Source organism: Diceros bicornis, chromosome 22, assembly GCF_020826845.1.
Source record: "Diceros bicornis minor isolate mBicDic1 chromosome 22, mDicBic1.mat.cur, whole genome shotgun sequence".
NCBI lineage: Eukaryota > Metazoa > Chordata > Mammalia > Perissodactyla > Rhinocerotidae > Diceros > Diceros bicornis.
The window spans coordinates 4,361,753-4,387,419 of NC_080761.1; the positions used below are offsets into that span (position 1 = coordinate 4,361,753).

Consider the following 25,667-nt stretch of genomic DNA (forward strand, 5'->3'; position numbering starts at 1 on the left):
GTAAACTGGCATGCCTTTAGTCAGCATATACTTGATACCTCCATGCTGGAAAATTTGCCCAGGATGATCAAGAGCGGATTTTGGTTTCACCCAGCTTTATGTCCATGCACATGCAAGGCTCCCTCCTTACTGAGTGAAAACAGAATAGTCCTTCTGCCCAGAATAATGAGCATCTCTACCTGCTCCAGCCCTGGCTCTTAGCCTTCTTCAACCATGGAATGGTTAGATATTCTGTACGTGTTGAAAGTTACTTGTCAAGAGTATAAACGCTAACATTTCAGTCTGTTCAGGTCAGTTTAACATTCACTAATTATTTCTCTAAATACAAGGCCTTTCACGATCTGCTCCCAAGCCCCCATGCAGCTTTACTTTCCCTGTTGTCCAACATAAGTCAGCTTGGTTAAGCCAGTCTTCTCACTACTGCCAAACACATCATGGTACTCATTCTGGTGCACCAGATTTCCCTAACCTTGCCTTCTGCCCAACACAGTCCTACCCATGCTTCAAGGTCCAGCTTCATGAGCCTTTCCTTGTGTACTTTTTTCTTGCATTTTTATTTCAGTTTCTCACTTGACAGCTTTATTATATAAATGGAGTCTATCTTGATTTAAGATTTTATGTAACCATATACAGCATATCAAACCAATTAGCAATAATGCTGCATGAAGGCCCAAGATCCTGATTTCACTCCCCAAAGGGATACATCAAAATCGAGGGGCTCTCTGAATAGGAAGAGTCCCTGTACTGTCAGACACTATTTGATTGTTTAGATCTTACCTATAAACTGGATCATAGATGCCTCTAATCGAGAGATCAGCCACATATACGGTTTTGTACTGAGTCCTGAGTCATGTTCCTACAGGCTCTCAATAAATGGATGCTGGATGAATACACACTGACACAAATATAACACAACTAAGAAAAATTAATTTTTGGAAAATATTTACCAAATAATTTTTATGAACAAAGTGAAAAGTTCTTCCTCTTAAGGTATTCATTATTTCACCTGGCAACAGTAACAGGAGAGCCTTAAATACTGAATAAGGCAGTAGGACAGGGCTTTCCACTTCCATTTTGAAGCAGTTAATGCTAAACAGTCATGAAAACTGTTTATAGATTAATTGAAATTTGATTCTGATAGTAATTTAGCTATAAGATGACTGATATCTTTAAAATAAAACCTCAATTTCCCAACAATCTGGCTGTGAAAGCTGTGAGAGCTGACTCTGGTTATGTTAAAAGGAATATTATCTTCATCAGGAAATTTGTGAAACTATCACAAATTCCTTATTAAATCATGGACCACAGTTCAGACATATTTATCCTGCCTAAAGCCAATCCACCACACAAAAATTTATACTTATACTAATAAATTAGAGTAATTCTTCACATTTTTATTTATAGAATCTCTTTGAGAAGGCTTTATTTAGTATCTACTAGAAAGTCAGTTAAAATCAGTGAGCTCTATTTGAATATCTATGTACCAGGCACTGTTCTAGGCCCTGGGAATAAAAGATAGAATAAGATTCAGTTCCTAACGCAAAGGAATTTCACAGTCTAATCAGGGAGATGGTGTTGGACGTTGTTGATGGCCTGCCAACAGCTACTGCTTCCCTCTCAGTTGTCTGAACAAAACTGGACTTCTCTTAGAAATGTGCTCAGGGAAGGTGGATTGCTCTCTCAGTTCTTGTGGGATAAACTGAGATTAGTAAATCACATTCTGCCAGAATGATTTTCCTCCCCAATAAAAGGAGAGATATATGACGAGAACCACATCTTCCTGTCTTCGGATACCTTTGTATGAGGAAATGAGTTCTTGAGACGCAGTAGTCATCCTGCAACATGAGGCAAAAGCCCAGGGACTAAAAGTTAACTTACTAAGGATAACAGGGCAGAAACTGAAAGAGCCTGAAACGTTAGGATGTCATTGGGCTATAGCACCAACCCTGGAAATACCTCCCTCCAGACTTGCTGTTATGTGAATTAGTTCAATGAACTATTGTATAGGCCACTTTTAGATGGTTATTCTATTCCTTGCAGCTGAAAGCATCCTGTAGACATACATACAGTATCACACAATACAATGTGATAAGTGCTATAGCAGATACACACACACATAAATAAGTAAAATGAAAGATGAGGAAGACATCTACACTGTTTTGGAGAAGCTGTTTGGGAAAACTGTCATGAATGATATAAGAGGTAGGAGTTCAATAGGCAGACACAGGTGAAATGGAATTTTAAACAAAAGAACTATGGAAGCAAAAGCATGGAAGGGTAAAAGTTCATGGTGTGCTTGGGGGCTAGTTCATAAGGTGAAGGCTGACTAGGAAGAGCCTGCTCATCTTTATATCCCCGGTGTCTAGCTCAGTACCTGGCATCTAGTTAGCACCAACAATCCTGAATAAGTGTCTCAGAACGAGACTGGAAAAGCAGGCTGGGGCCAAATTGAGACAGACCTTGTGTGCCATGGAAAAGAAACACAATACATAGAACTTTAGAAGAGAGAAAATTAAGCCCCAAGTGACTGTTTAGATTTATTATTGCTAGATGAGGAAAGCTCAGAAAGTCATGTATGGGTAGGGATATCTTTCTGACACCATTCTCCATGTTCTCCTCATTGAGTGGGTTTCCTATACCAGCACACTATGGCCAACAGTTGACAAATAATGAGTGAAGATGAGGAACACTAGCATTTATGCTGCTCTAAAATGACTAATATCTTTGCATTACCTGCCATATACCCACTTTAAGTCGTGGAGCTAAGAGTTGAGAAGACTTCACTTGTAGTGAAAATGGTTGTGGGGATCTGCATTATGTAGTACTTTCATGCAGGAATTACCAATAACCAACATTTTCTGAATTCCCACTCTGAGCTGCTTGTTGCTATGTGGTGGTATTTATGGAAGTGTATACCATGGTCCCGATCCTTAAGCAGCTTGTAACATACATGAGGAAAGAGCAAATACACACGAGGTAAGTAACAATAATGTGGTGTCTGCCATGTCTACAATGATGACTGGCACAGAGAATGGGTGTGAAAGGAGTTTGGAATAGAGTGCTCTCTGAAGACTGAGGCTTTATGGAGGAGGCGGAACTTGAATTGGGTCCACCTGGAGTGGAGGATCAGACAGTAGATGATATGGCTGGAGGTGTAGACAGAGTAAATTTATTGAAGACCATGAATGCCAGGCAGACCTGAGCACACTTCTCCTTCAGACCGGGAGGGATTGTTTTCCCTAGCTGCTTAAATATAGTCAGTGATAGCTCTGAACAATGTCAAGTCATCTCCAAAAGATTTCCAGGAAAACAATGAAAGTTTTTCATGGAAAAGATAGTTTAAACACTTAAAAATTCTCAGAACATAGTGACGGGGTTCACTGCACCCTGAAAACAATTGAAAACCTAAATGTATTCAAAAAGCATCAATTACATGCAAGACACTATTTTAGGTGTCTGGGGTTATCATAAGTGAATCAGAGATATATCCTGCTATTTCGAAGTCCAGAGTTTATTAGAAAAGAAGAGAAAGATCTGTACTTACATAACTATAATAGAAATTTGGAAATCATCCTTTAGACTAATAGGCCATATAAAGTACTGTTGGGTGAAGCAGAAAGAGTGTAAGAGGAAGGACAGCCTACTTCCAGCTCAGGGAGAAAGTGGGGCAAGCTTTGTGGAAGAGATGACACATCTGAGGTAGATCCTGCAAGGGAGAGGAGGTTTGGAGATTTGGGGGATTAGAAAAGTAAGGCTGAAGGTTATTCCTGGTAGAGAAAAAGCATAAATAAAGAAAAAAAAGTAAAAAATCATGCCTTTGCCAAAAGATCTTTGGCAGAGCAGATACTGCCAACAGTCTTGCTGTATTTCTTGAGTCCAGATAGAGTTTTAACTATCTAAAAAATATTTTTTAAGGGAAGGATGTATTCAGTCCACCTGAATTTTTTGTTTAACTGCTAAAGTGAAGGTACTTCTTTACAGGCAAGTTATCTTGGAAAATTAGACTGATTTGTCATATTGTAAAAATAAAATGGAGTCAAAAAAAAAAAAGTAAAACTTCCAAAACAAAATAGAAACCACAGGAAGAGAGGAAAAGCACAAGAGAAGGCAGAAGGAGTAAAACTACAGGGATTTAAGCTGACTGCCACTGCTGAGCCTAAGGGAAGCCACTTACCCTTGCATTTTTAAAAATGAGTAAAATAAGATATTTACATTAAATAGTTTCCAAGAATCCTTCAAATTCTAAAATACCATGATTCCCAATCCCTATAATTTTGCTTTATTCGTCCTATAAAAATTCACAATTCATATGTGCAGAGACAGGATTCTCAGATGACAAGGCAATAGGTGTTTCCATTAAGTGGCCATGTCCAATTGATACCATGGTTTTCATAGAGGGATAAAATATAATTTGAAAAGGGTTGTTAAGTGCTTAACATTCTTTAAGTCACTAGGTGGAGTCAATCAGAGTTCAATGAGGCCTTACATCTCTAAGCTTTTACATTGTTACACAGAAGGCATTATTGAAGAAATAGTACTTTTATAACTATTTAGACTCTTCCAACTATTCTAAACAGAGAAATTGTTCAAAGAAGCCATATCTATCTTCTATGCAATTGGAACAATGACTAGCTAGGAGAAGAATTAGAATCAAACTACTTCCTAATATGCAAAGATTATTTTTGTCATTCCAGTCCATTGTCAAATTAGTTTATAACTACTTTCAAATACAATTTCTTTTCTGTATTATTCTTCATGACAAATCAGCCATAGTTCAAGGCAGGTCCTTCATCTATAAAATTAGAGAACTGGACTAGATACCTTTAATGGTATTCTAACATATTCTATTATTGGTACTATTAACAACAAAAACAATAACAGGTCATTGTAGAGAATAAAAGAGGGAATTTCACTCACCAACGCTACTGATAAGCAATAATCACAATTACAATCATAAAAATTGATATTATATTTTGAGTAATTTTAATGCCTCTCTTGCAAGGGGCTGAATGTGTTTTGCACACATCAGCTCATCAGTCACATTAATCCTGGTAACGGCACTGTGAGGAAGGGTGCCACATCTCGTAGCCTCCAGCGAGGAGCGGAACAGGTATGCATGTTGGTAGTTAACACCAGATTCTCCTTCCTCTGACTAGGTAACAGGTGTTCTTCACAAATGACATACTATCTTTCTGAATCAATCATAGTTCTAAGGATAGAAACACAAAAGCTTTTTTCATGTCAACACGTCACATAATTTCATACATATACACACACGATTTAAAAAATCTTAATCTCTACTAATATTACTTGAAAGAATAACTTTCTGATTCAAACACCATAAAATTAACATCTAGCATAGGAAGAAAAATGATAAGACCATGAAAACTCCCACCCAGTAAGAGTTAATTCCATTACATGCTGAAACCATAAACTTTACTTATTGGACTACTTCATAAACCAGTCGTTTGTGAACAATTACTTTAAACCATCATGCCATTCACTATCCTAAAAAATAGGATAATGGAATGCTATATCTCCCCAAAGTCTGCTCATTGTAAACAGTCCACCTCTCCTTGCTGACTCCAAAAGCTGTATAAACACACTGCAATCAAATCCACCATAGCTCATAGAAATTCTTTCTTTAAGTAATCTACAAAATGCCAATCTAATACAAATACAAGAAAGAGAAATTCTTACTAACATAACACCTTGTATTTACAGTATTCTGAACGGTGCTTAAACCCGCCTGGTTATATAAAAGGCACTCTCCCTCTGCCACCCCCGCTCCCAGGCTGACAGCATGCTTAGTTCTCTCATTTACACCACACTGCAATCACATAAAGAAGGGTTTACTAGTAATCCAGGTTTTACTACAAAGCGACCCGTTACTTCTCTGTCAAACACTGGCAAGAGTGCCAAGTGTCTGTCATCCAATTCAGGGGATTAAGTCTTCTTTTATAGTCTGATACTTGTACCAATTTATAAAAATACAGATATAGTTTCTTCAATTTGGTCACAGTCTATATTTTGGCTTGGATTCAGGCAGCAGAGGTTGACTATGACAGCTGGCAGGAAACTGAGGGGAGAATACATCCTTTCCCTTTCAGTCACCATGTCTCAGTTGCCATAGTGATTAATCCTTAATTGAATGCTGTCTTTGTACATTTCTTTTCAGAAAACTTTAAGTAAACTTCAGTTGAAAACATGCAGTTGACTGAAAAAATGCACCACATCACAAACAGGTATAGCAAAGTTTTGTGACATACTTCCATACATTAAAGGAACAAATTAACTCTAACAAAGGTATTATCGGTTCCTTCAAATGCTCAAAACATTTCATTTTGGTATAAGCTGAAACCTAAATCACACAGGTTTCCCCTCTTGTTATCAGACATATCATCTTTTAAAATCGGCTGTCTTCAGAAATAGTTCTAAAATATCCAAGTATAATTTAAGGCAAAGTGAGTTCTTATTTTATATAGTTTGTGTTACTAAATAATGTATGATTAGAAATTTATTCTAGGAGAGATAAGTTTTAATTCAAGACATCTATAAAGTACATTCTATAAACAGAAATTAATTTATAAAAGTATAAACTGTAAGAAACCAAAAGAAACATGGAAATGATAGTATATTTTAGGCCTTTTCTTATTATATAGTTGAAATTGAAAAGCCAGTTCAGAGCTTTTGTCATTTTGGTCATCCATAATTACATCAAAAGGACTGAGAAATTCTGACAGACCGCAGGATTTTACCTAGGACTGTGGTGTACACTGCTTCTCTCCTGTAAGTTTCTTATTTAGCAATTTAGTCAAAGGCTCTCACTGAGAGGCAACTGTAGTGCTCCGTGGAAGTGAAATATTTGCACGTTGTGGCCTATGTAATCGTGTGCTGCCTTTATACAAATAAACAGGATTTGTTTTGTTTTCCTAGGAAGGGAGGCAACACATCTGCATCTGGCTGCAGACATACACACAGACCACACGCACGCATGCACACACACACAATCTTTTCAAACACAAATAAAGGTCTCTAATAAAACTTTGGTGACAGACATGCAGCACTCAGAAGAATTCTCAGTAATCAAAAAGATTCTGGATGTGAGCCCCAGAGGAAAGATTCTGTGCTATAGGTGGGAGGTCTGGGGGTTTCTGGAAACTTCAGAAGCAAGAGGTTTGCAGACATTTTTAACATTATGGCTGAGTCTCTTTTGCCTTCATCTTGCTTCATTTCCCTTCACCTTAGTTTATTCTCTTTTCTTCCCATAACTGTTTTTAAATTTTTTCAAAACTGCAAATTCACTATTGCCACCAACTCCCACACTACAAGCTGCAAAACCTCTCAGTGAGTAATAACATACATCTGTAACCAAAGATGACAGTGTCTTTCAATAATTTACTCACCAAAAGTGTTGAAATAATATTGACCAGATATGATGAAATCGGTGATTGTGAACATTTTTCTCCTTAGAAATTCTGTGAGATGGCTTTGAAATGTCATCAATATCTCATCTATGTGAAATAATATTATTTTAAAGTCTCTTCAGAAATTCTTAATTTAACTATATTTACAAATAGTTTTAGTAAAGAGCAAAATGATATATCATCATTCCATCTCCCTGAAATTACTGGGGTAGTATTTAGTTTCTAGCAGAATTAGAATGAGGAGAACGAAGAATATTACGTATTGAGATAATGCAAAAGGACTAGTCTGCAGGCAGAGTGATGTCTCACTCATCTGAATGTCTGTCAGCAGCTATGGGGAGATCTTGAATTAGAAGCAGTCACTTCAATTGATGAATCTAAGCAGAAAATAAATCTATCAGCATTCAAGAGAAAAGTTACTAATAACTTCAATTCTAATACAGAATACTGTAAAATACATTAATATAAATTATAAAGTCCTGAGTGGCTATTTTCATAAGAAAAAACTTAATAGTCACATATTTTGAAAAATATTCTGTGATGAACATTCTTGTTTTCTTTTTTTAAAGGGAGTCCAAAGCCCCAGATTCATTAGTACCACCCATTCTTTTATTCATGGTTAAATATGGTTGCATACAACTGTTTATGGACTAGCTGTCCTCATTGATCCCCACTCTCCAGCGGAGTTACAGACCTGACATCAGTCTTATCCAGTGGTAGTAATAACAATACTTACTATTCATTGAGTGTTTACTTTGTGTCAGGTACTGTTCACAGCATTTTACAGGTATTATCTCATTTAGTCTTCACAACAATCTTTTGAGTTAAGCAGTATAATTATTTGTATTTTAAACACAAAAAATTGAGGCACAGAGAAGGTAAGTAACTTTCTCATGGTCACACAGTAAGTATGAGGTAGAGCTAGAATTCAAACTGATGTTCTGAGTAGAGTCCATGCTTTAGGCTAGTTGTAACCATCAAAATTCCTTTTGCCTCTGGAAGATGACAGAGTTCAGCAAATTGAAGATGAGACTAATTATATGAGTTCTTTTATTTATTTCTAATTAAACTAAAAGGAGGAAAGCATGAGGTACGTCTCAGGGGTTGTAGTTTTATGTCAAAAATACAGTAGTTTCAGTTTTTGACATTGATAAAAAACTAAGAACATCATAAATATTTATGATCATTATCTATTTTGAGAATTCTGATTTCATATAACAAGTAACACCTTTTTGTTTTAATGGTAAGTTAATCACTGTCCCCAGGTGATTTCTGTATATAGATAATACATTACAACTTTCAAGACACTAAATTACAGCTATATCATTAACCTGATGTATTAAATGGTACAGGTCAAATCTGCGGGATTGAATCTTATTCTGTTGTAATTTTACTGTATCATATGTTAACTTAAAGAAGTCAGCCACTGACAGGGCACGTTTATATGGACTGTTCTTGGCTGGTTTTAGTGGCATGGGATTGGGCCTCCCGCTTAGTGGCTTTAAAACTTCCCTGAATATTTTACACCCATCATGATTTAGTCATTTAACAACAGATTTCTTCATATACCCTGAGAAATGTCTACTAAGTTGGTCTATGTGTGGTGGGGGAGATACATGGCCTCAAAGAGCATATTAAAAACCCAGGGGGTAGACAGTCCGATTTGTTTCCTGGTAAGAAATGTCCCTCACTCTGAAAATCACTGTGAAGAGACAAGGTTTCTGAAAGGATTGTGTTGTCCACCTCAAGAATGTCAGGGCTGAACAAGGTTGAAAACTACTGGTGTTGCTAATGTAAGGATAAAGGAACTCCCTTGCAAGGGCCCCCCGCCAATTAAAGGCAAGTATATTTCCAGCATTTTCATTTTTACAACTTTCCTTAAGAAGGTTCCAAAGGGACTTTATTGCTTCTATATCTAGGGGTTGCTTCTGAGGTACACTTTTGAAGGAATTAATGGCTGTAAATTTCTTCTCTGAGAAATATTTAAATAAGTTAACAACCAGTATCGTTAAATTATTTCATTAACATCTACTACAGGGGTTTGCCAAATTATCTGACCTTTCACATTAAAATTTGTTTGTTTGGAAAAGGGCATGGTTAAAAAAAAAAAGGGTGTGGTTTAAAAAAATAAATAAATAAAACAATTAGCTGTCTGTTTAAAAGATTCTGAAATGCTCTTCATTCTAATACAGCAAATTTCTGGCAAACCTAGCATATTTCTGCCTACCTTTTTTCAGAGAGCTCCTACAAGGTAGTCAAACTGTAGACATGCTGTCTTGGTTGAGATGTGGTACACTCCTAGATCAACTGAGAATATCAAAAATCGGCCTGCTTGGGTCATGGAAGAATGCTTTCGTGAGCTGTATTTTGGCACTGGGCCTTTGGATTACACTGAAACACGCTAAAAGCACAGCCTTTCAAAGTCCCTTATTACATTAACTCTAAGGATATTATAAGACAACTGACTGTTCACTAGATCATTCAGTGGTCCCCACTGAAAACCCCAGGTGACAAATTTCTTTCAAATTAAGTGCTAGGAAAAGCTTTGCTCCTCCCTAGAAGAGCTGGTATTTGTTTTTTCCTTAAGAACAACCATTTAGCTCCGTGTTTCTCAGCAGGGTTTTTCGGCATTTTGGGTGGAACAATTCTTGGCATGTGGGATGTGCCTCCCCACGACAGCCATTTAGTACCCCTGGCCTCCAGACATTAATGCCAGTTGGGCACTCAGGCACTGTGACCACCCAAACTGCTCACACACTTTTCCAAAAGCACTAGATGAGAAAACACTAAATAAATTGTTTATTTCCTTTGTTTTGTCTACCAGGAAACTCAATCAAATTTGCCATTTAAAAAAAAATATGTGGGGAAAACTATTATGTCCTTTATATCTGCATTCTAACCGTCTCCCAGTCTTGCACTACCAGTTTAATTTATATTTTCCTTGGACCTGATTTTTATTTTGTATTCTGATTTTACTGTTAAGACAGTCCAAATCCTTTGTCGAACCAGATGAGGTACAAGTGAATGAAGACAGCTTGACAGTTCAGAGGCATTTTCCCCCTTCCTTCTTAAAAGTCGTACTAAGTTGAAACAAAGTATCATTGTTGTATACAGTACACATTTTTAACTCCTATACATAAAATGGTAGAAAAACTACTCCACAGACACTCAGCTCTTAGGAATTAATAAAGAGTAATAAGCCAAAGACAAGAAAATATTTTTTAACACTGTGGATGAAAGTGACTATGTATAAATAAAATATCCCATTTCTATAAAGCCTTATTTCTATCTAATAGCAATTTAAAATGAGAAGAGCCCTTAGGAAGTATTTATTGTTTTTAACATTATAAAAATCCTTTTGCTAAAAATATAAATTCTATATGAGGCTAGTTTTTGCATGGTTCTTCATTTTAGATGGAAAATTTTGGAGGAAATCTAATCATACATTTTCCTTTTTCCATATGAGCAGAAGTGGTTTTGGTTTTGATTTAACTGCACAATTCCCTCAGATTCCTCATTTTTGGCAATCTTTATTGATGGAACCTATTAAGCAACTCAACATTATTAGGCATTTAGATATAGATTTGTTTTTTAATATAAAACATCTTTGGTGACTACAGTGTGCCCCAAATGGTGTTCTGTCTTTTACACTTATCTGTGTGTCACCTATAGTCTTAGCAGCTACTTTTGAGGGAAGATTTAGAGAAGATCCTATTAACTTCTGTGAAAACGAGATAAAAACTAAAAATGACATTACTCTATGCTCTTCTTACCTTAGAAGTGCAAACAGCTATGTTAGCAGGAAGCTGGGAAAACTGCTTCAATTCAAATACATCACGTGCTGCCCATCGGCTCATGTGGTTTTCAGCTTTGCTTGATCCAATCACATTCTGGTTTGAGTGAATGTAAGCCACTTCCTGAACACCGTCTAGGAGGTAATCGATGTTTAGTAAGTGATGTCTCATTATGAAGCAATATGGTTCCATGTATACTTTAAAAATTATCAGCAATACACTAAAAAACACGTTATGCTTGTTTTAATCTTTAAGGAAAATATTCATTTTGTATGTTAACATTGCAATACTATTTTTTAAAAAAACTGAAAAGAGAAAGAGTTGAAACATATTGGTCTAGGTTAACTTAGAAATGACTTTTCCCTCTCATCAATATGAGAACTTCTGAGATTAGATAACAATCTTTAGATTTAAATCTGAAATGAGGGTTTTGGCCAAGAAAGTCATGGTGGAGGGTCGTCTCTATGCATTTGTTGTCTCTGTTGATTTACAAAAATTGTTTACTGCTTTAAAGAGCAGTGCTGGCCTCCTCTGTTCCTTTAACCACGTGCTTGATGACACCGATGGAGTGGGAGTAGGGGTTTATGACCAGGGAGTTTCGTTTGGTTGGCTTTGTTCAGTTTTACTATTTGTATTTTGTCTGTTTTGGTACATATGCCCAGAGAATGTCAAGATTGGGAGTGTTTTAGGAAATGAAAAAAATTAACTTATAGCTTTTATCTGAAAGAAGTTTAAAAAATGGCTACATTTTTATTGCTTTGCTTCTAGGCACCTATAATTTACTTTTCAATTGTGGTCATAAAAGAGAAGGCTAGAACTGAGGTCTGTAAAAGTTCCCTCAAACAGCTCTGGCAATGACCCTTACTTACAACCTTCAACACTTGTGCTGTTTCAGTCCTCAACCTTTCTCAGCCAGAACTGCCAATCATGCGCAAACAAGATGTTGTTAAATAACATGACTAAAAGAGCAACTAAAATAATATTCTCCTTAAATTTCCAAACACTAGGTAGCATGTATGGCAACAGTTTAAAACCTTCAAAAGGATTGTTCTGGTAGAAAATTTACTCAGATCTTTCTTAATTTTAATGACGTATTTTATGCATTATTTAAAACAGCATTAGTTCCACACTAACTATTGACACCTTTTATACAGTAAAAAAAAAAACACACACACACACACACAAAAACAAAAAACACTCAGCTGATTATTTAAAAAGTAGTTTACGCAATAATTCCTCAAACCTAAACCTAATTGTAGCACACAAATCAAAGGATATTCCAGTGCTTAGTTACAACCGCATCAAAATATATATCATAATGATCTTCTAAATGAGAAAGCTTTATTTGTAAATAAGTCAACACAACGATTAAGGTTTCTATATCAAAGTATTTTTGCTTATATATCAGCTTCTTTCACATAGTTCTTGGAGAATGAGTCACACACTTTTGAAAGCAATGCTAAGTCTTAAAGTCACTAAACAGATTCTCAGTAGACGGTTGTGGCAGGGGAAGGAGTTTTCCAATCTCTCTGAATCCCTACATGAGAATAGACAGCAAAACCAAGAGCCATGGACAACTCTTACCACAAAATTAGATGACAAGAGACCCCTATGAGCCCAAGCAGGTGGGGACAATCCTCCAACAGCTACACAGGGTCTATGTGAAGGAAGAAGGAAGCAACAGGGTGGCATCTGATGGACCTGAGAACAGGAGGCCCAGAATAGAGAACAGGTATTCACTGGAAAGCACAATGGCCACCAAGAGAACAGCAGCTAGATCTGGGAAGGTCTTCTGCTCTCCAACACTGAATGGGTACTGGGGGCTCATGGGAAGAAGGCCTGAAGGGGCTGGCACAGGCTAGCCTTCAGGAACTCCCAAACAGACCCACCAGGGCTCCTGTCCAGGTCAGGGCCACACAATGAGGAAAAACTGCTGGGAAGGAGTCAAAATGAGGAGGAGAGGAAGAACAGGGATGAGGGAAAGAGACGGTCTAGAGCAAAGTGGGGGAGAGGGAGAGAGACAGAAAATTCCACCATAGTTTTGAACACTATACAAAAATAATAGACATGGATCTCTGTGAAATTAGAAAAGATTTCCTAAACTCTGCCTCATTTAAAAAATTCAAAGGAGATAATTTCTATAAAAATGAGCAAGAGGGTCAAATCACACAAAAATTATTACAAGAGAAAAGAGAATAAGCAGAATAATACTCCTACAATGAAAACATGCCAGAAAGACATACTCACAAAACAGATTAAAACTGTAACTGATTTCAAAATGAGGTAAAAGACTTTTAAGAAAATGATAAGATACAGGAACCAACAACATAAATTAGAATTAGAATAACTCAGAAATGAGCGACAGAACTCAATAAAGATGTACAAGTTAAATATATATACAATGAAGACTAAACTAGAAGGAACGTAAGAGCGAAACACAGGAGATAATGCTTTAAGAGAATTAGAAGGAACTTTTTTAAAAGCAAAAAGAAATGAAAAAGATAAAAAAGGATTTGAGAGAATGTGACAAATACTGAAGATAAGCAAAGATCAACCATTTGAGTAAGACGAGTCCCTGAAGAAGAAAGCCAAAGCAAAGGAATAGAACATGTAACTAAAAATACTAGTAGAAGAAAGTTTTCCTGAAATAAAAACCAAGTTGAAACTACACTGAGAATACTGACCCAGAATAACCAACACTGCTATGGACTGAATGTTTGTGTCCCCCCAAAATTCATGCGTTGAAGCTCCCAATGCAATGGTATTTGGAGGGTAGGTCTTTGGGAGATAATTAGGTCAGACAGGTGGAGCTCTAATGAATGGGATTAGTGCCCTTATAAGAAGAGACACGAGAGAGATGATTTCCCTCTCTGTCATGTGAGGGCACAGCAAGAAGGCAGCCATCTGTATACCAGGAAGACGGCCCAAACCAAGAATTTAACCTTACTGGCATCCTCACCTTGGACTTCCAGCCTCCAGAACTGTGAGGAATAAATGTTGTTTAAGCCACACAGTCTGTGGTAGTTCATTACAGGAGCCTGAGCTGACTAAGACAAACACTAAAACACAATCTAGTAAAATTACTGAATAATAATGAAAAGAAAAAACCCTTTGGACATCTAGGGAAAAAAAAAGAACACGTGACACACCACTTGACGCCAGAAGAAAATGAAGCTACATATTCAGGATACTTAAGAAAAGAAAGTGTGAGCCAAGAATTTTAGATCCAGCAAAAATGACTTTTAAGTATAAAAGTATACTCTTTATAAAGAGGATAGACTGTTATCAACAAGAATCTTGGGAATATTATTCTCACATGCACTTCCTTAGAAAATACACTCAGACGACCAAAACAACTTGAGAGACATTGACATAAGGACTGAAGGGAAGCATTAAACTTACAGTTATCTGCAAACCAAGGATAAATGAAGTCTAAGAGGGGGAGCATATATAATGCAATGTTTGTATGTTCTGACAATGTAGACATAGTATATCCATTTTAAAAATGGGAAGAAATGTGAGTGCACATGCAAAAAACCCTTAATGTTTTCAGGAATCATAGTATAGTAATAGTGGTATTTTTATTCTTTGACTTTTGTGTAATATGGGATAAAACAAATGAGTAATTATGGGACATTATAATTAAATCATTCCCTATATGCTTAAGAACCAGGATTATCAGGATAGAAGAAATGGTATACAAATGTGATAGAGATGAGGTTAAGTAAAAGCTCTATACCCTCAAATTAAGTATCAATGTAAATATAGAAGTATCAATATAAACTCATCAAGTATTTTATCACCATATATAAAAATACACATATGTACATAAACATATATACAAATACATACATATAAATATAAACATATATATATAAATATGTGTGTATGTACATATACACACAAATAATCTGTCCAGTGAAAAGGCCCAGAAATAATAACCAAGCTAGTAGTAGCAATGATCATTCCTAGTACCAGACTGTGGTCTGGAAACATACTGTCTCACTAAACGAAACCAACACTTTTTGGAGAAACGACTAATTCTAGGTCTGGGGCAGAAAATGTACAGATGATCCTGGAACATCTTGTAATACTACATACCAATCAAAGATGATTAGCATCATATCAAAAGGTCTCAAGAATCAAAATGCTCATGTCCAAAGGTTCTCACTGCCCAAAGATGGGACAACTGAGCCTCAATAATGATATTAATTACAATGCACTGACTCATTAAATGTGTTTGAATCAATTAATTCATATGATTTTAAGAAAAGAATGGGTCATCTTCTAAGGATGATGGGGAATCAATTTATTATACTAAAAACTGGTAAAGATAGGAATTAAGTCTTTTTGCCTTCTCTGTATGAACTGTACTACTGGGTAATAGCAGATGAGGAGAAGTATCTCCTTACGGAAGCATTCTAACAAACAAATGAAAAAGAAATAAGAGAAGTAGAAAATATCATTTTGCTACTCTGAATGAATAAATAGTTACAGGCATTAAGCATCACTGGCTGCCAAGATTACACAGACCAGCAAACATTTTGTGCCTCCCATAGTCTTGCCAAACTTCTGTCAAAGGGATTGAACCTCAAGTTGATACAGCATCAGGAGCCAACTGCTCACTTGCAGGAAATATGGGGGCAGAGGAATACATTCGACTGCACCAAGAGTACACAATCAGCAAAATGCAAATTGAGGAAAACTCTAGAGATGGCCCAGGTCCTTCAACAGATAAATCCTAAGGAAATGAAAGGGATGGAAGAGGAATCCTGTAGATCAAAAGAGACTATAAAAATTTTTAAAAATGGGTGAGACTAAACTATTATGTCTAGGGATAAACATCTGTGTGACAAAACCACAAAAATGCCAAAAATCAATTACTATGAAAGTTAGAATAATTAGTATTTAGGGAGGTAGGGGGGCTGTGATTCAGATGGGGCACATGGAGGGGGGTCCTGGGGTAGATGACAGAGCTCTCTCTCTTGACCTAGGTGGTCTTCCCTTTATCCTGCCACCCACCCACTTCCTCATTTGTGCTTCAATATAGTATGTTGATTGTAGAGCTATTTTACAAGCTAATTCAAGAATTTCTTATAGAATTATTTGATTGCACAAAACAAATATGGAAAGAAAAGTTTTCAGAATGTATCTGTACCTAAAAATTTATCCATCGATTCACACATCTTCCCTGGATTGACAACTCTCTCATTTGAAAATTTCATGGGTTTTCTTGGTATGAAAGTGCTATTTTTCTTATGGCTAGGCAATTTTGAAGAGAAACTGATTCTGTCTTTTACAGTTTTTGGTCTATGGCTCTGTTTAGCATGGCCAACAGATACATCGTCATCTGAGGACGAAAAATCATCAACACTCTGCGAGTTACAATCTTCATCTGTTGCATCCTGTTGATTTGTTTTCTTCATTGTGTTAGGAAAAGTGTCAAGTTCTCTTTTATTTTCTTTCTTTCTCTTAAACCTTAAAGAAGTAGTAGCTCTTTGCTTTCTTACTCTTGACTTGGAGGAAATTTCAATGTCATCAGACTCGTCACTAATATCACTACTGCCATTTCGTTTCATAGTAGGTTTCAGGGTCATGTTCTCAGGATTTAATTGTTTTGAAATTAGTCCATTTCCTCTGACATCAGTCTTTCTATCAGCACCATTATTTCTCACTTCAACAGGGTTTTCTGTTTCAGAATCTTCAGATCCATCCACGGGTGGTTTAAACCTTATACTATTCTTAGGGACTCTCTGAGTTGTATATTGTGTGGGAAAGATGACATCACTATCTTCTGACTCTGTGACATTCTCTAAAATGCAATGGTGGTCAGCTGTATTTTTAAAATTTTTCTCATCATCAGACTCAGAAGAAATATTCTGTTCTAAAATCTCACTTTTATCAAAAATGGATTTTTCATTTGGATTTAGGATGCTGGCTAATTTCTGATGTTTTGAAGTACCAAGAGAGTCTTGACTTTTGTGACAACCAACATCTTTGGCTTCTGTTGAAAGGCACATAGGGTGTTCATCAGAACTTTCATCGTCAGAGGCAATATTTCCATCACTATCCTCAACTGCTCTACACTTTGTCTCAAACAGTTTAGAGAAACCACACTGGAGTAAGGTAAGCTGTGCGGGAGGACCTGCAGCTTTACTTGAGTCACACGGTTTGTTTTTAGCAGTCTTTAGTCCTGAGTTTCCCACCGCCTCATCATCACTAAAATCACTGCAGAGATCACATGCTTCTTTTGCCAGCAGGTCTGCAGGCTGTTCTAGACCTCTGTGTTCTTGACAGTCAGCCTCTCTAGGCTATATAAAAAGCAGTAACAGAAACATTAGAAAATGTCAAGATAATAATATCAAACTTATCACACTGGAAGGGAATTAAATTTGGGCAAATAATATATCTACAAGTATATCACTTAGTATTTTCTAAAAGTACAGCATTTAATAAACAAATGTAAAAGATTTAATATTACAGTCTGATACACTCTTTTCTCTTTTCAAGTTGAATAACTTAAAAAAATAAAGTTTAAACTAGAATACCATGTGATCAAATGATTTATAAGAAAACCACAGAGCAGAGTGGTCAGTTTCTAAGATGCAGGGGCTGATTCTGGCCTCAAAAGTGAAAAGCACACAATTTATTGCTTACTGTAGTCCAGCAGATACTTCCAACCATGCTTTAAGAACAAAACAAATTTGTAGGAGTTAACAAAGTAAAGATTTCACAACTGGAAAATGGTTCTAATTGTTTAAAAATAAGTATAAGATATGATACAATCTTGACCACTAGAAACAAAGAAAACATTGAAGATACTAAGTAAAATTTGCTACAAACTTAAATACAATATTTATTTTATTCACATCAATCAGAACTAAATATATCCTTCAGTTTCTTAAAACTGAGGCTTTAGTAGCAAAAGATTTGGGGAAAGTATTATCCAGTAATACTTCTGCCAACATTTGATATTCATGTATTTCTATGAATTTAGAAAAATATTCACCCCATTTTCCAAATCATTGGGCTGGTAAAAATTTATAGTTAAATCTCTAAAAACAAACAAGAAAAAAACAGCAACAACAATAACAAAAAACCTTCTCACATATTCTTTACTTTTAAAAAGGCCTTGTGATAACAGTATAGATTGTGCAGAATATGAGATGAGAAACTACTAAAAAGATCACAAGATCAAGGATTCAAATAAAATAAAATATCTGCTTGAGTCAGAAAATGATTTTGATGTTTGGATTTAATAATCTTAAACACATTGCTATTTTTCCATTTAATTTGTTGTTTAGTAAAAAACTATTTAGGTTGGATTGCTCACCTATACAATGTGTTTAATTTTAACTTACAGTTTGGTACAGTTAAAATTTCAGTATAGACGTAAATGCCTGATGATTGCTCCTGAATTTGTTTTTATGACATGAAATGTTAAATTAGCCTAAATTATTAATTTTACTGACAGGCCTCTGACTTTTTGTCTTCAACTTTTTTTAAGATCTTTTCTTTACACATTGAGAAATAAAGGAAAAAAAAGAAACAAAATTTTCACAGTACATGTTTTCTAGGAGTTCTAGGCTACAGATTCAAAAGTTGCTTACTGTTTCTGTTTTGTGTACTGGTGGTTCCTCTTTCAACCAAGTTGTGGCTGTCATTATCCCTGCTTCCACTCGGCCTTCTCTCTATAAAGAATGCAAACAACTGTGTAAAATACAGGGGAGAGACAACCAGATACACAAAAGCAATGGCATGCTAAACTTAAGGAAGGACAACTGAGTGCAGCTTGCTTTAGCTCTCTTAATGCTATTTTTCAATTTGCTAATTAAGGAACTCATATACAGTTTAGAAAACATTTTAAAATACTTGTAATTCTTAGGTAGTAGGAAGACACAGTGGAAGCGTGCTGGGCCCATAAAATATTCTTATTTCTTGTTTTAAAGCTTACTTTTTCAGATAGAAAACTAACTATATTTTTCAACCAACTCTACTAAAAGCTCTAGTAGGGAGAGAGAGTGAAAAAATGTCATATATTTACCCAGTAACAATATCCATAAGAACCATGTCTATGTAACAGTTATAGTAAGGATATGTTAGCAACATTTCAAACAACCACAGATAATGTTGAGTATTGGGAACTTGATATTCTAGCCTATATTGCTAGTGTATTTATTGTTCATATTCATTAAAATACACTTATTGATTCCTTCGGTGTAGCAGACATCAAAATAAAAGGGTCCATCCAATATGAAACTAAAAAAAAAAAAAGATCATTATATAACAGGCTTGCTACATCTTTTGGGAAAGTATTTATGCTTTTAAAGCTTTTGGTATATCATTTAGCAGAGGTATTTAATGGCCTAGATTCTAGAATATTAAATTCTTCTTCAAAAGGAAATCAATTTATTTCTCATTTTAAGGCTTTATTTGTTGATAGAACAAGGGAAAATACTACTACTATCACCACAGTTACAAATGCCCAACTTACAAATACAGAGATATACCAATGGCCTAGTATCCAGGGCAATAAGTGAGACTCTCCCATACAGAACTCTAGAGAATGATAAACAGTTTCTGAGTTGCCCTGAGAGCTCTTCTCTCAATGCCTAGAGGCTATTACTATAAGGGAATGGGGAGCCTCCTTCCCAGTACTGCCTTTTTTTTTCTTCAACAGAAGCTAAATGGTCGCAACAGCTGCAACTGGCAGCACCAGAAATCCTCAAGCTGTCAGAATCCCTTTATGATAGGTAAATGACAACTCCAGTCTTCTGTTGCTCAGGACAAACACCTTGGAGCCATCCTTAACTCTTCCCTTTTTCTCATACCCTATATCTGATCCCTCAGCAAGTCATGTCAGCACCACCTGGGTCATATATACAGAATCCAGCCACTTCTCACGCCATCTACCACTATGATACTGGCCCAAACCACCACCATCTCTTGGCTGGATTATTGCAGTATCCTCCTACTTGGCTTCTTGCTTCTGTTCTTGTACTTGCACGTCTAATTCTTAATATTTAGTCTAGACAGTATAGACCAGATCTGTCATTCTTCTCTTCAGAACCCTCTAATTGCTTTTTGTCTCAATCAAAGTCAAAGTCCCTGCAAGATCTGGCTTCCTGTCATCTCTCTGGCTCCATCTCTGGCTCTCTTGCTTACTCCACTCCAGCCACTCTGGCCTCTCTGCCATTCGGAAATCATGCTGGACATGTTCCTCCCTCAGAGGCTTTGCATTTGTTCCTCTGTCTAAAACACATCTTCTGCCCTCATCTCCCGAAAGAATCAAAGGCAAGCTCAGTGAGTGCTTCATTGGCTACTCCATCTAAAATTGCAATGCTCTTTCCTTGACAGTCTCCGTATTTCCCTTCCCCACTCTCTTTTTTTTAATTGAGATATAATTTACATATAACACTGTGTACATTTAAGGTGAACAATGTGTTGATTTGATACATTTATATATCTCAATATGATTACCACTGTAGCTTTACCTAACACCTCTATCAAGACACACAATTATCATTTCTTTTTTGTGGTGAGAACATTTAAGATCTAGTCCCTTAGCAATTTTGAAGTATATAATACAGTACTGTTGAGTATAATCACTAGGCTGTGCATTAGATCTTCAGAACTTATTCATCTTCTACCTGCTCTATTTTTATCCTTAGAACTTATCATCATACTATACTATATGCTTCACTTACTTTTTCTGTTTATTATTTGTCTCCCCCAAATAGAATGTAAATTTTTTGCAAGCAGTACTTTTTGTCTATTTTATTCACTTCTGTATGCCTAGCTCTACGATGTACAGTACCTGACATTTAGCATATATTCAATAAATATTTGTGAAATTAACTCCCAATATCTATCTTTAAAGGAAAATCATGATATAGACAACAGAAAATCAATGCAAAATAGAACTAAATTGCCCAGAAGTAATCATGTTAAAAGTGTTCTATAAATTCAAATTTCTACATCCTAAGACATTTTAAAAGAAATTTTCTACAACTTTTAAAAATTAAAAATGTGTCACAGGAAGTGAAATACTTCTTTCACTTTATAATATATGCTTCCACTATACAGGGCTTGGAATAATAATATTTTAAAACATCATTTGGCCAAAATGAGCATGAATCTAACCAGGCTTGAATAATTTTAAACTCTAGTTGATACAAATGAGCAATTTTAATTCAAAATTTAATTTAGTAATTGAATGCCAATGATGTGCTTACCAAGAAGTTGAGCACCTTTACCATAAACAAAATATAAGACACAGAGGGTCCTGTTATTAATATACAATCCTGGAGGAAAAACAAGATATACTTAGGACAAGAAGAGAACTTTCCATTTAATAACTTGTCACTTGTTTAATGAAGGTGGCTATTCTGATAAAATAGAGAACTAAGCTATTTGATATATGGCAGAAAACAGGATAAGTAATATATTGTTAATATATTTTATTTATTTAATTATTATTTTTGTGAGAAGATTAGCCTTGAGCTAACATCTGTTGCCAATCCTCCTCTTTTTGCTGAAGAAGATTGACCCTGGGCTAACATCCATGCCCATCTTCCTCTACTTTATATGTGACTGCCTCCCACAGCATAGCTTGACAAGCGGTGGATAGGTCTGCGCCCGGGATCCAAACCTGCAAACCCCGGGCCGCAGAGACGGAGCATGCGAACTTAACCACTACGCCACAGGGCTGGCCCCTATAATGTTAATATATTTTATAGAAAATGATGTCAAATTAGAAACATGAATATAGGCTGGTATGTTGGGTGGTACTCTGAAATGGAGGTAGGCTCTGAGGGGGCTTGGAGGACAAACAAGGCTATTGATTAGAGAAGAGGATGGGAAAGAACAAGTCCATGAAAGAAACAGCATATTCAAAACAACAAAAAGAAAGAAAGGGGGACTGTAAATAGATCGCTCAGTTCAGAATCAAATAGTTACTATAAAATAAAAACTCAGCAGTATACATCAGACATGTATAATAGTTATAACACTCACAGGATACAAATAATATATAAGTTCCTCTTCCCCATCCATCAGTGGTCACTCGAATTGTTACTGAACTTGCTTAACATATGCTAACTGATGTTACGTGTTCATTATGTAAATATTCTTTTCCACCTCCCATCAAGATGGTCTAAGTTCTCTAAGTTCCTTCAACTGTTTTTATGGTTCTTACTAGATAAATGAAGTACATTAAGGTTTTACTAAAAAGTCCTGGAAGTTAAGGGAAATGTTCTTAAGTTTTCCGAGACTTAGTTTCCTCATCTACGTGATGAGGGGGTTGCAAAAGATGATACTGCAGGATTTTATGATACTCATATCAATATCAACTAGAAAATAAGTTAATATCCTTAGTATTCTGGTATATTAAAGAATTTAAAAGACTTTTGTTAAAGGATATAAATATCCTGTTTGAAGAATAAGAAACATCTGTATGCTGAGGATGAACACAACCGGGAGAGCCTGAAATACTGGTGTGGAATTTTTATTGGGAACAGAAAACAAAAATCTCCATGAGACATGAGAGTGAATCTCAGGGAGTATTTGGTAACTTTTAATCAAAACACATTTTATACTTTTGTTTATTTAGGAAAGTCTCTTTTTTTAGTTCCTGACTTCAACAGCTGTTTTCAAAATAATAAATTTCTCTTCGCTAGTCTGAAAATGGCCTTGGAAGTCACGCTATCTAGTATATGTATCTGTATTTGTTTGTGTACCTTATTTGTAACTACACATGGGAAAATCTTAGTTTAGAGGTACAACAATTCATTTCCTATTTCTCTAAAAGTAGACATTTAAACAGAAAGCATTTTTTATAAGTAAACCAAAAATTTCTCTGAAAAGGCACCAGCAATTATATTTTAAGTTTCCTGAGAGAGAAAAACCGTGTTTAAAATATTGAAAAGGTCAGAGAACAATTTCATACCTCCAGGATGTCCCTGGTAAGACAAGACCCTTGGGACCTTAGTTTGAAGAGATTATAGACCCCAAAAAGCTCTCCTCGATGCTCTTTTGATCCCTGAACTGCTTCAAAATATCGCTTGGCATTTTCACTTCCAACCACCACACAGTGAAGTTGCTAAAACAGAAAAAACACAAGGTATTTTTGAAAAAGTGTCTGCTCCAACAATATGTCAGAATTTCCTGGCATTCCCTGTATATACACAGCTTTAGCTGGAGCAGGCAGAATCTCCTGAGAGAGGAAATTTTAATTTCCCTGGCAGATGTTGCCATTACGATGAAATAATCATAATCTGGCCAGGATTATTGAAGAAGAGATCTTATATTTCCTATTTTATCTGTTTTCTACCAACTGAGTCAAGATCACATCTCTGTGGAATATCCACCTGATGTAAAATGTTTGAAAATAAAGGCAGACATTTGAATACACTTTTCTCCTTTCTAGACTCTTATTACAATAGGAACTACTAAAACTGGCAAAAATAATCACTACATTACCAAAGTTAAATTACAATCTAAAGTAATTATATGATAACAATGTTGGTGTCAAACTAATTTTGGCCATGGTTACATTGTCAACTAATAACAAAAACCCAGTCACTGTTTAGAAACATTGCATCTTTGAAACAATTTTGAATATAGAAAGAACACTGACATGGAACCTTTAAGGACATATACCACTTTAGCGTCAACATTAATATGCTTCTTTCTTTATTGGATATTTTACTAAATGTAATGTGAATACAATCCAATTAACCCCATGTACACTTTAAAATTTCTTGGAAGAAACAATGCACAGAATAAAAAAATAACTTCAGTTTACTGTTGATGGAAGGATTAGTAAGAAGTGATATTTTATTGTGATTTTCATCCGAGTTGATTTCACTGTAATAAATTACTCTAGGCAACTAAAATTATTCTTATTAATGATAGCTTCTATTTATTGCTACTATTTAGCTGCTACTTGCTACATGTGTAGCATTTTTACATTCTCTCTTTTAATCCCTAAAACCCTATAAGATATTATTTCCCTTTTAGAAATAAAGAAACTTAAGTTTAGAGAAATTAAGTGCCTTGCTTACAGCTGCCCAGCTAGGAAGTGTAATTTCTAGAATTTATACCTGGGTTTAGCTGAATCCAAAATTTACACTTGTAATAATTTCTCATCTTCAGGTTGTCCCTCTCAAAACAAGACCCTTGAGACCTTAGTTTGAAGAAGTTATGGATCAACATACTGACTTGGTCAGTTTGATATCAATGTCCCAGAAACATGGGCTATAGTCCTGGGAATACAGAATCACAATAGCAACTGACGTATCTGATGGCCCAGTTACCCGATGATTTTACCGTTCTACTGACTCTTCCTTAAACACTATATCATCAGACTGCAAGACGAGTAAATACAATCGCCAAAGAAATCTGTAAGCGTGTATCTGAATCTTTCTAATTCTCTACCAACGTTTTATCAGAAAATTTACAGAAGGCACACTATTTTGTACTTAAAACAAATTATTCAAAGTGGCTCTAGTAAAAGTGAAGGCCAGATGCATCCATTTGCAGGAAAACTATAAAAAAATCATGTTAGCATTCAAGAGGGTAGAGAAAAAAAAATCAGCAATTAGAAAATGTAGCTTAGTTTCTAGCTTAAGAAAAACCCATACAAGGCTACAAAATTGGACTTCTTCACAACAATATACAAGATATGCAAGAAGTAAAAAGAAGAAAAGGAATGTTTATCATGTTAAGGAGTTCATGACCCCTTCCTCCATCTTCAAGGCCAATAGCGTGGCATCTTCCTATCATTCCCTCTGACCCTCTGCTTCTGCAATCACACCTTCTCTCCTTTCTCTGACCCTCCTGCCCACCCCTCTCCCTTTATAAGGACACCTGGTGATTACATTGGGCCGATCCAGAAAATCCAGGTGGGTTCAGAGGATTAGGTGGTGGACATCTTTGGGGGGACCATTATTCAACCTACCATAGTAAGGAAGTACAAAAAGAATGATGGGGCTTGTCAAAATGACACAGAAGCCACCTTGAAAGGGTTCCCACTGGCCAAAAATGAGATAGTTTGACCATCAAAACAAATAGTGAAATTCAGTGGGTTGCAATCTGCGACTAAAATAGGACCCCATGAGTCCACGTAGATGAAAGAAAGAAATAGAAGAGAAGAGAAAGCTCTGAAAGTCTGAAATTAAGGTGTTGGCAGGGCCATGCTCTCTCTGAAGGTTCCAAGGGAAGATCCTTTCTTTCCTCTTCCTAGCTTCTGGCAGTTGCTGGTGATCCTTGGCATTTTCTTTTTCCTTTAATTATCTTATTGAGGTCATACTGGCTTATAACCTTGTGTAAATTTCAAGTGTACATTATTCTATTTTAGCTTCTGTATAGACCGCATCATGTTCACCAATAGTCTAGTTTTATCTGTCACCATATGTATGTGCCCCCTTACCTCTTTCATGCTCCC

The 25,667-nt window shown here is 35.9% G+C and overlaps 1 protein-coding gene across 4 annotated transcripts in view; it reads right to left on the reverse strand.

Moving 5' to 3' along the window:
* Window positions 1-25,667, reverse strand: part of ERCC6L2 (ERCC excision repair 6 like 2) — a 127,860-nt gene that overhangs the window by 17,432 nt on the left and 84,761 nt on the right. For all 4 annotated transcript variants that reach the window (XM_058565448.1, XM_058565447.1, XM_058565450.1 and 1 more), the window contains 4 exons: window positions 23,169-23,321; window positions 18,832-18,912; window positions 16,380-17,532; window positions 11,201-11,355 (listed from right to left, as the gene is read on the reverse strand). In XM_058565448.1, the coding sequence (XP_058421431.1) occupies window positions 11,201-11,355; window positions 16,380-17,532; window positions 18,832-18,912; window positions 23,169-23,321 (1,542 nt within the window). The remainder of the gene's footprint in view (window positions 1-11,200; window positions 11,356-16,379; window positions 17,533-18,831; window positions 18,913-23,168; window positions 23,322-25,667) is intronic.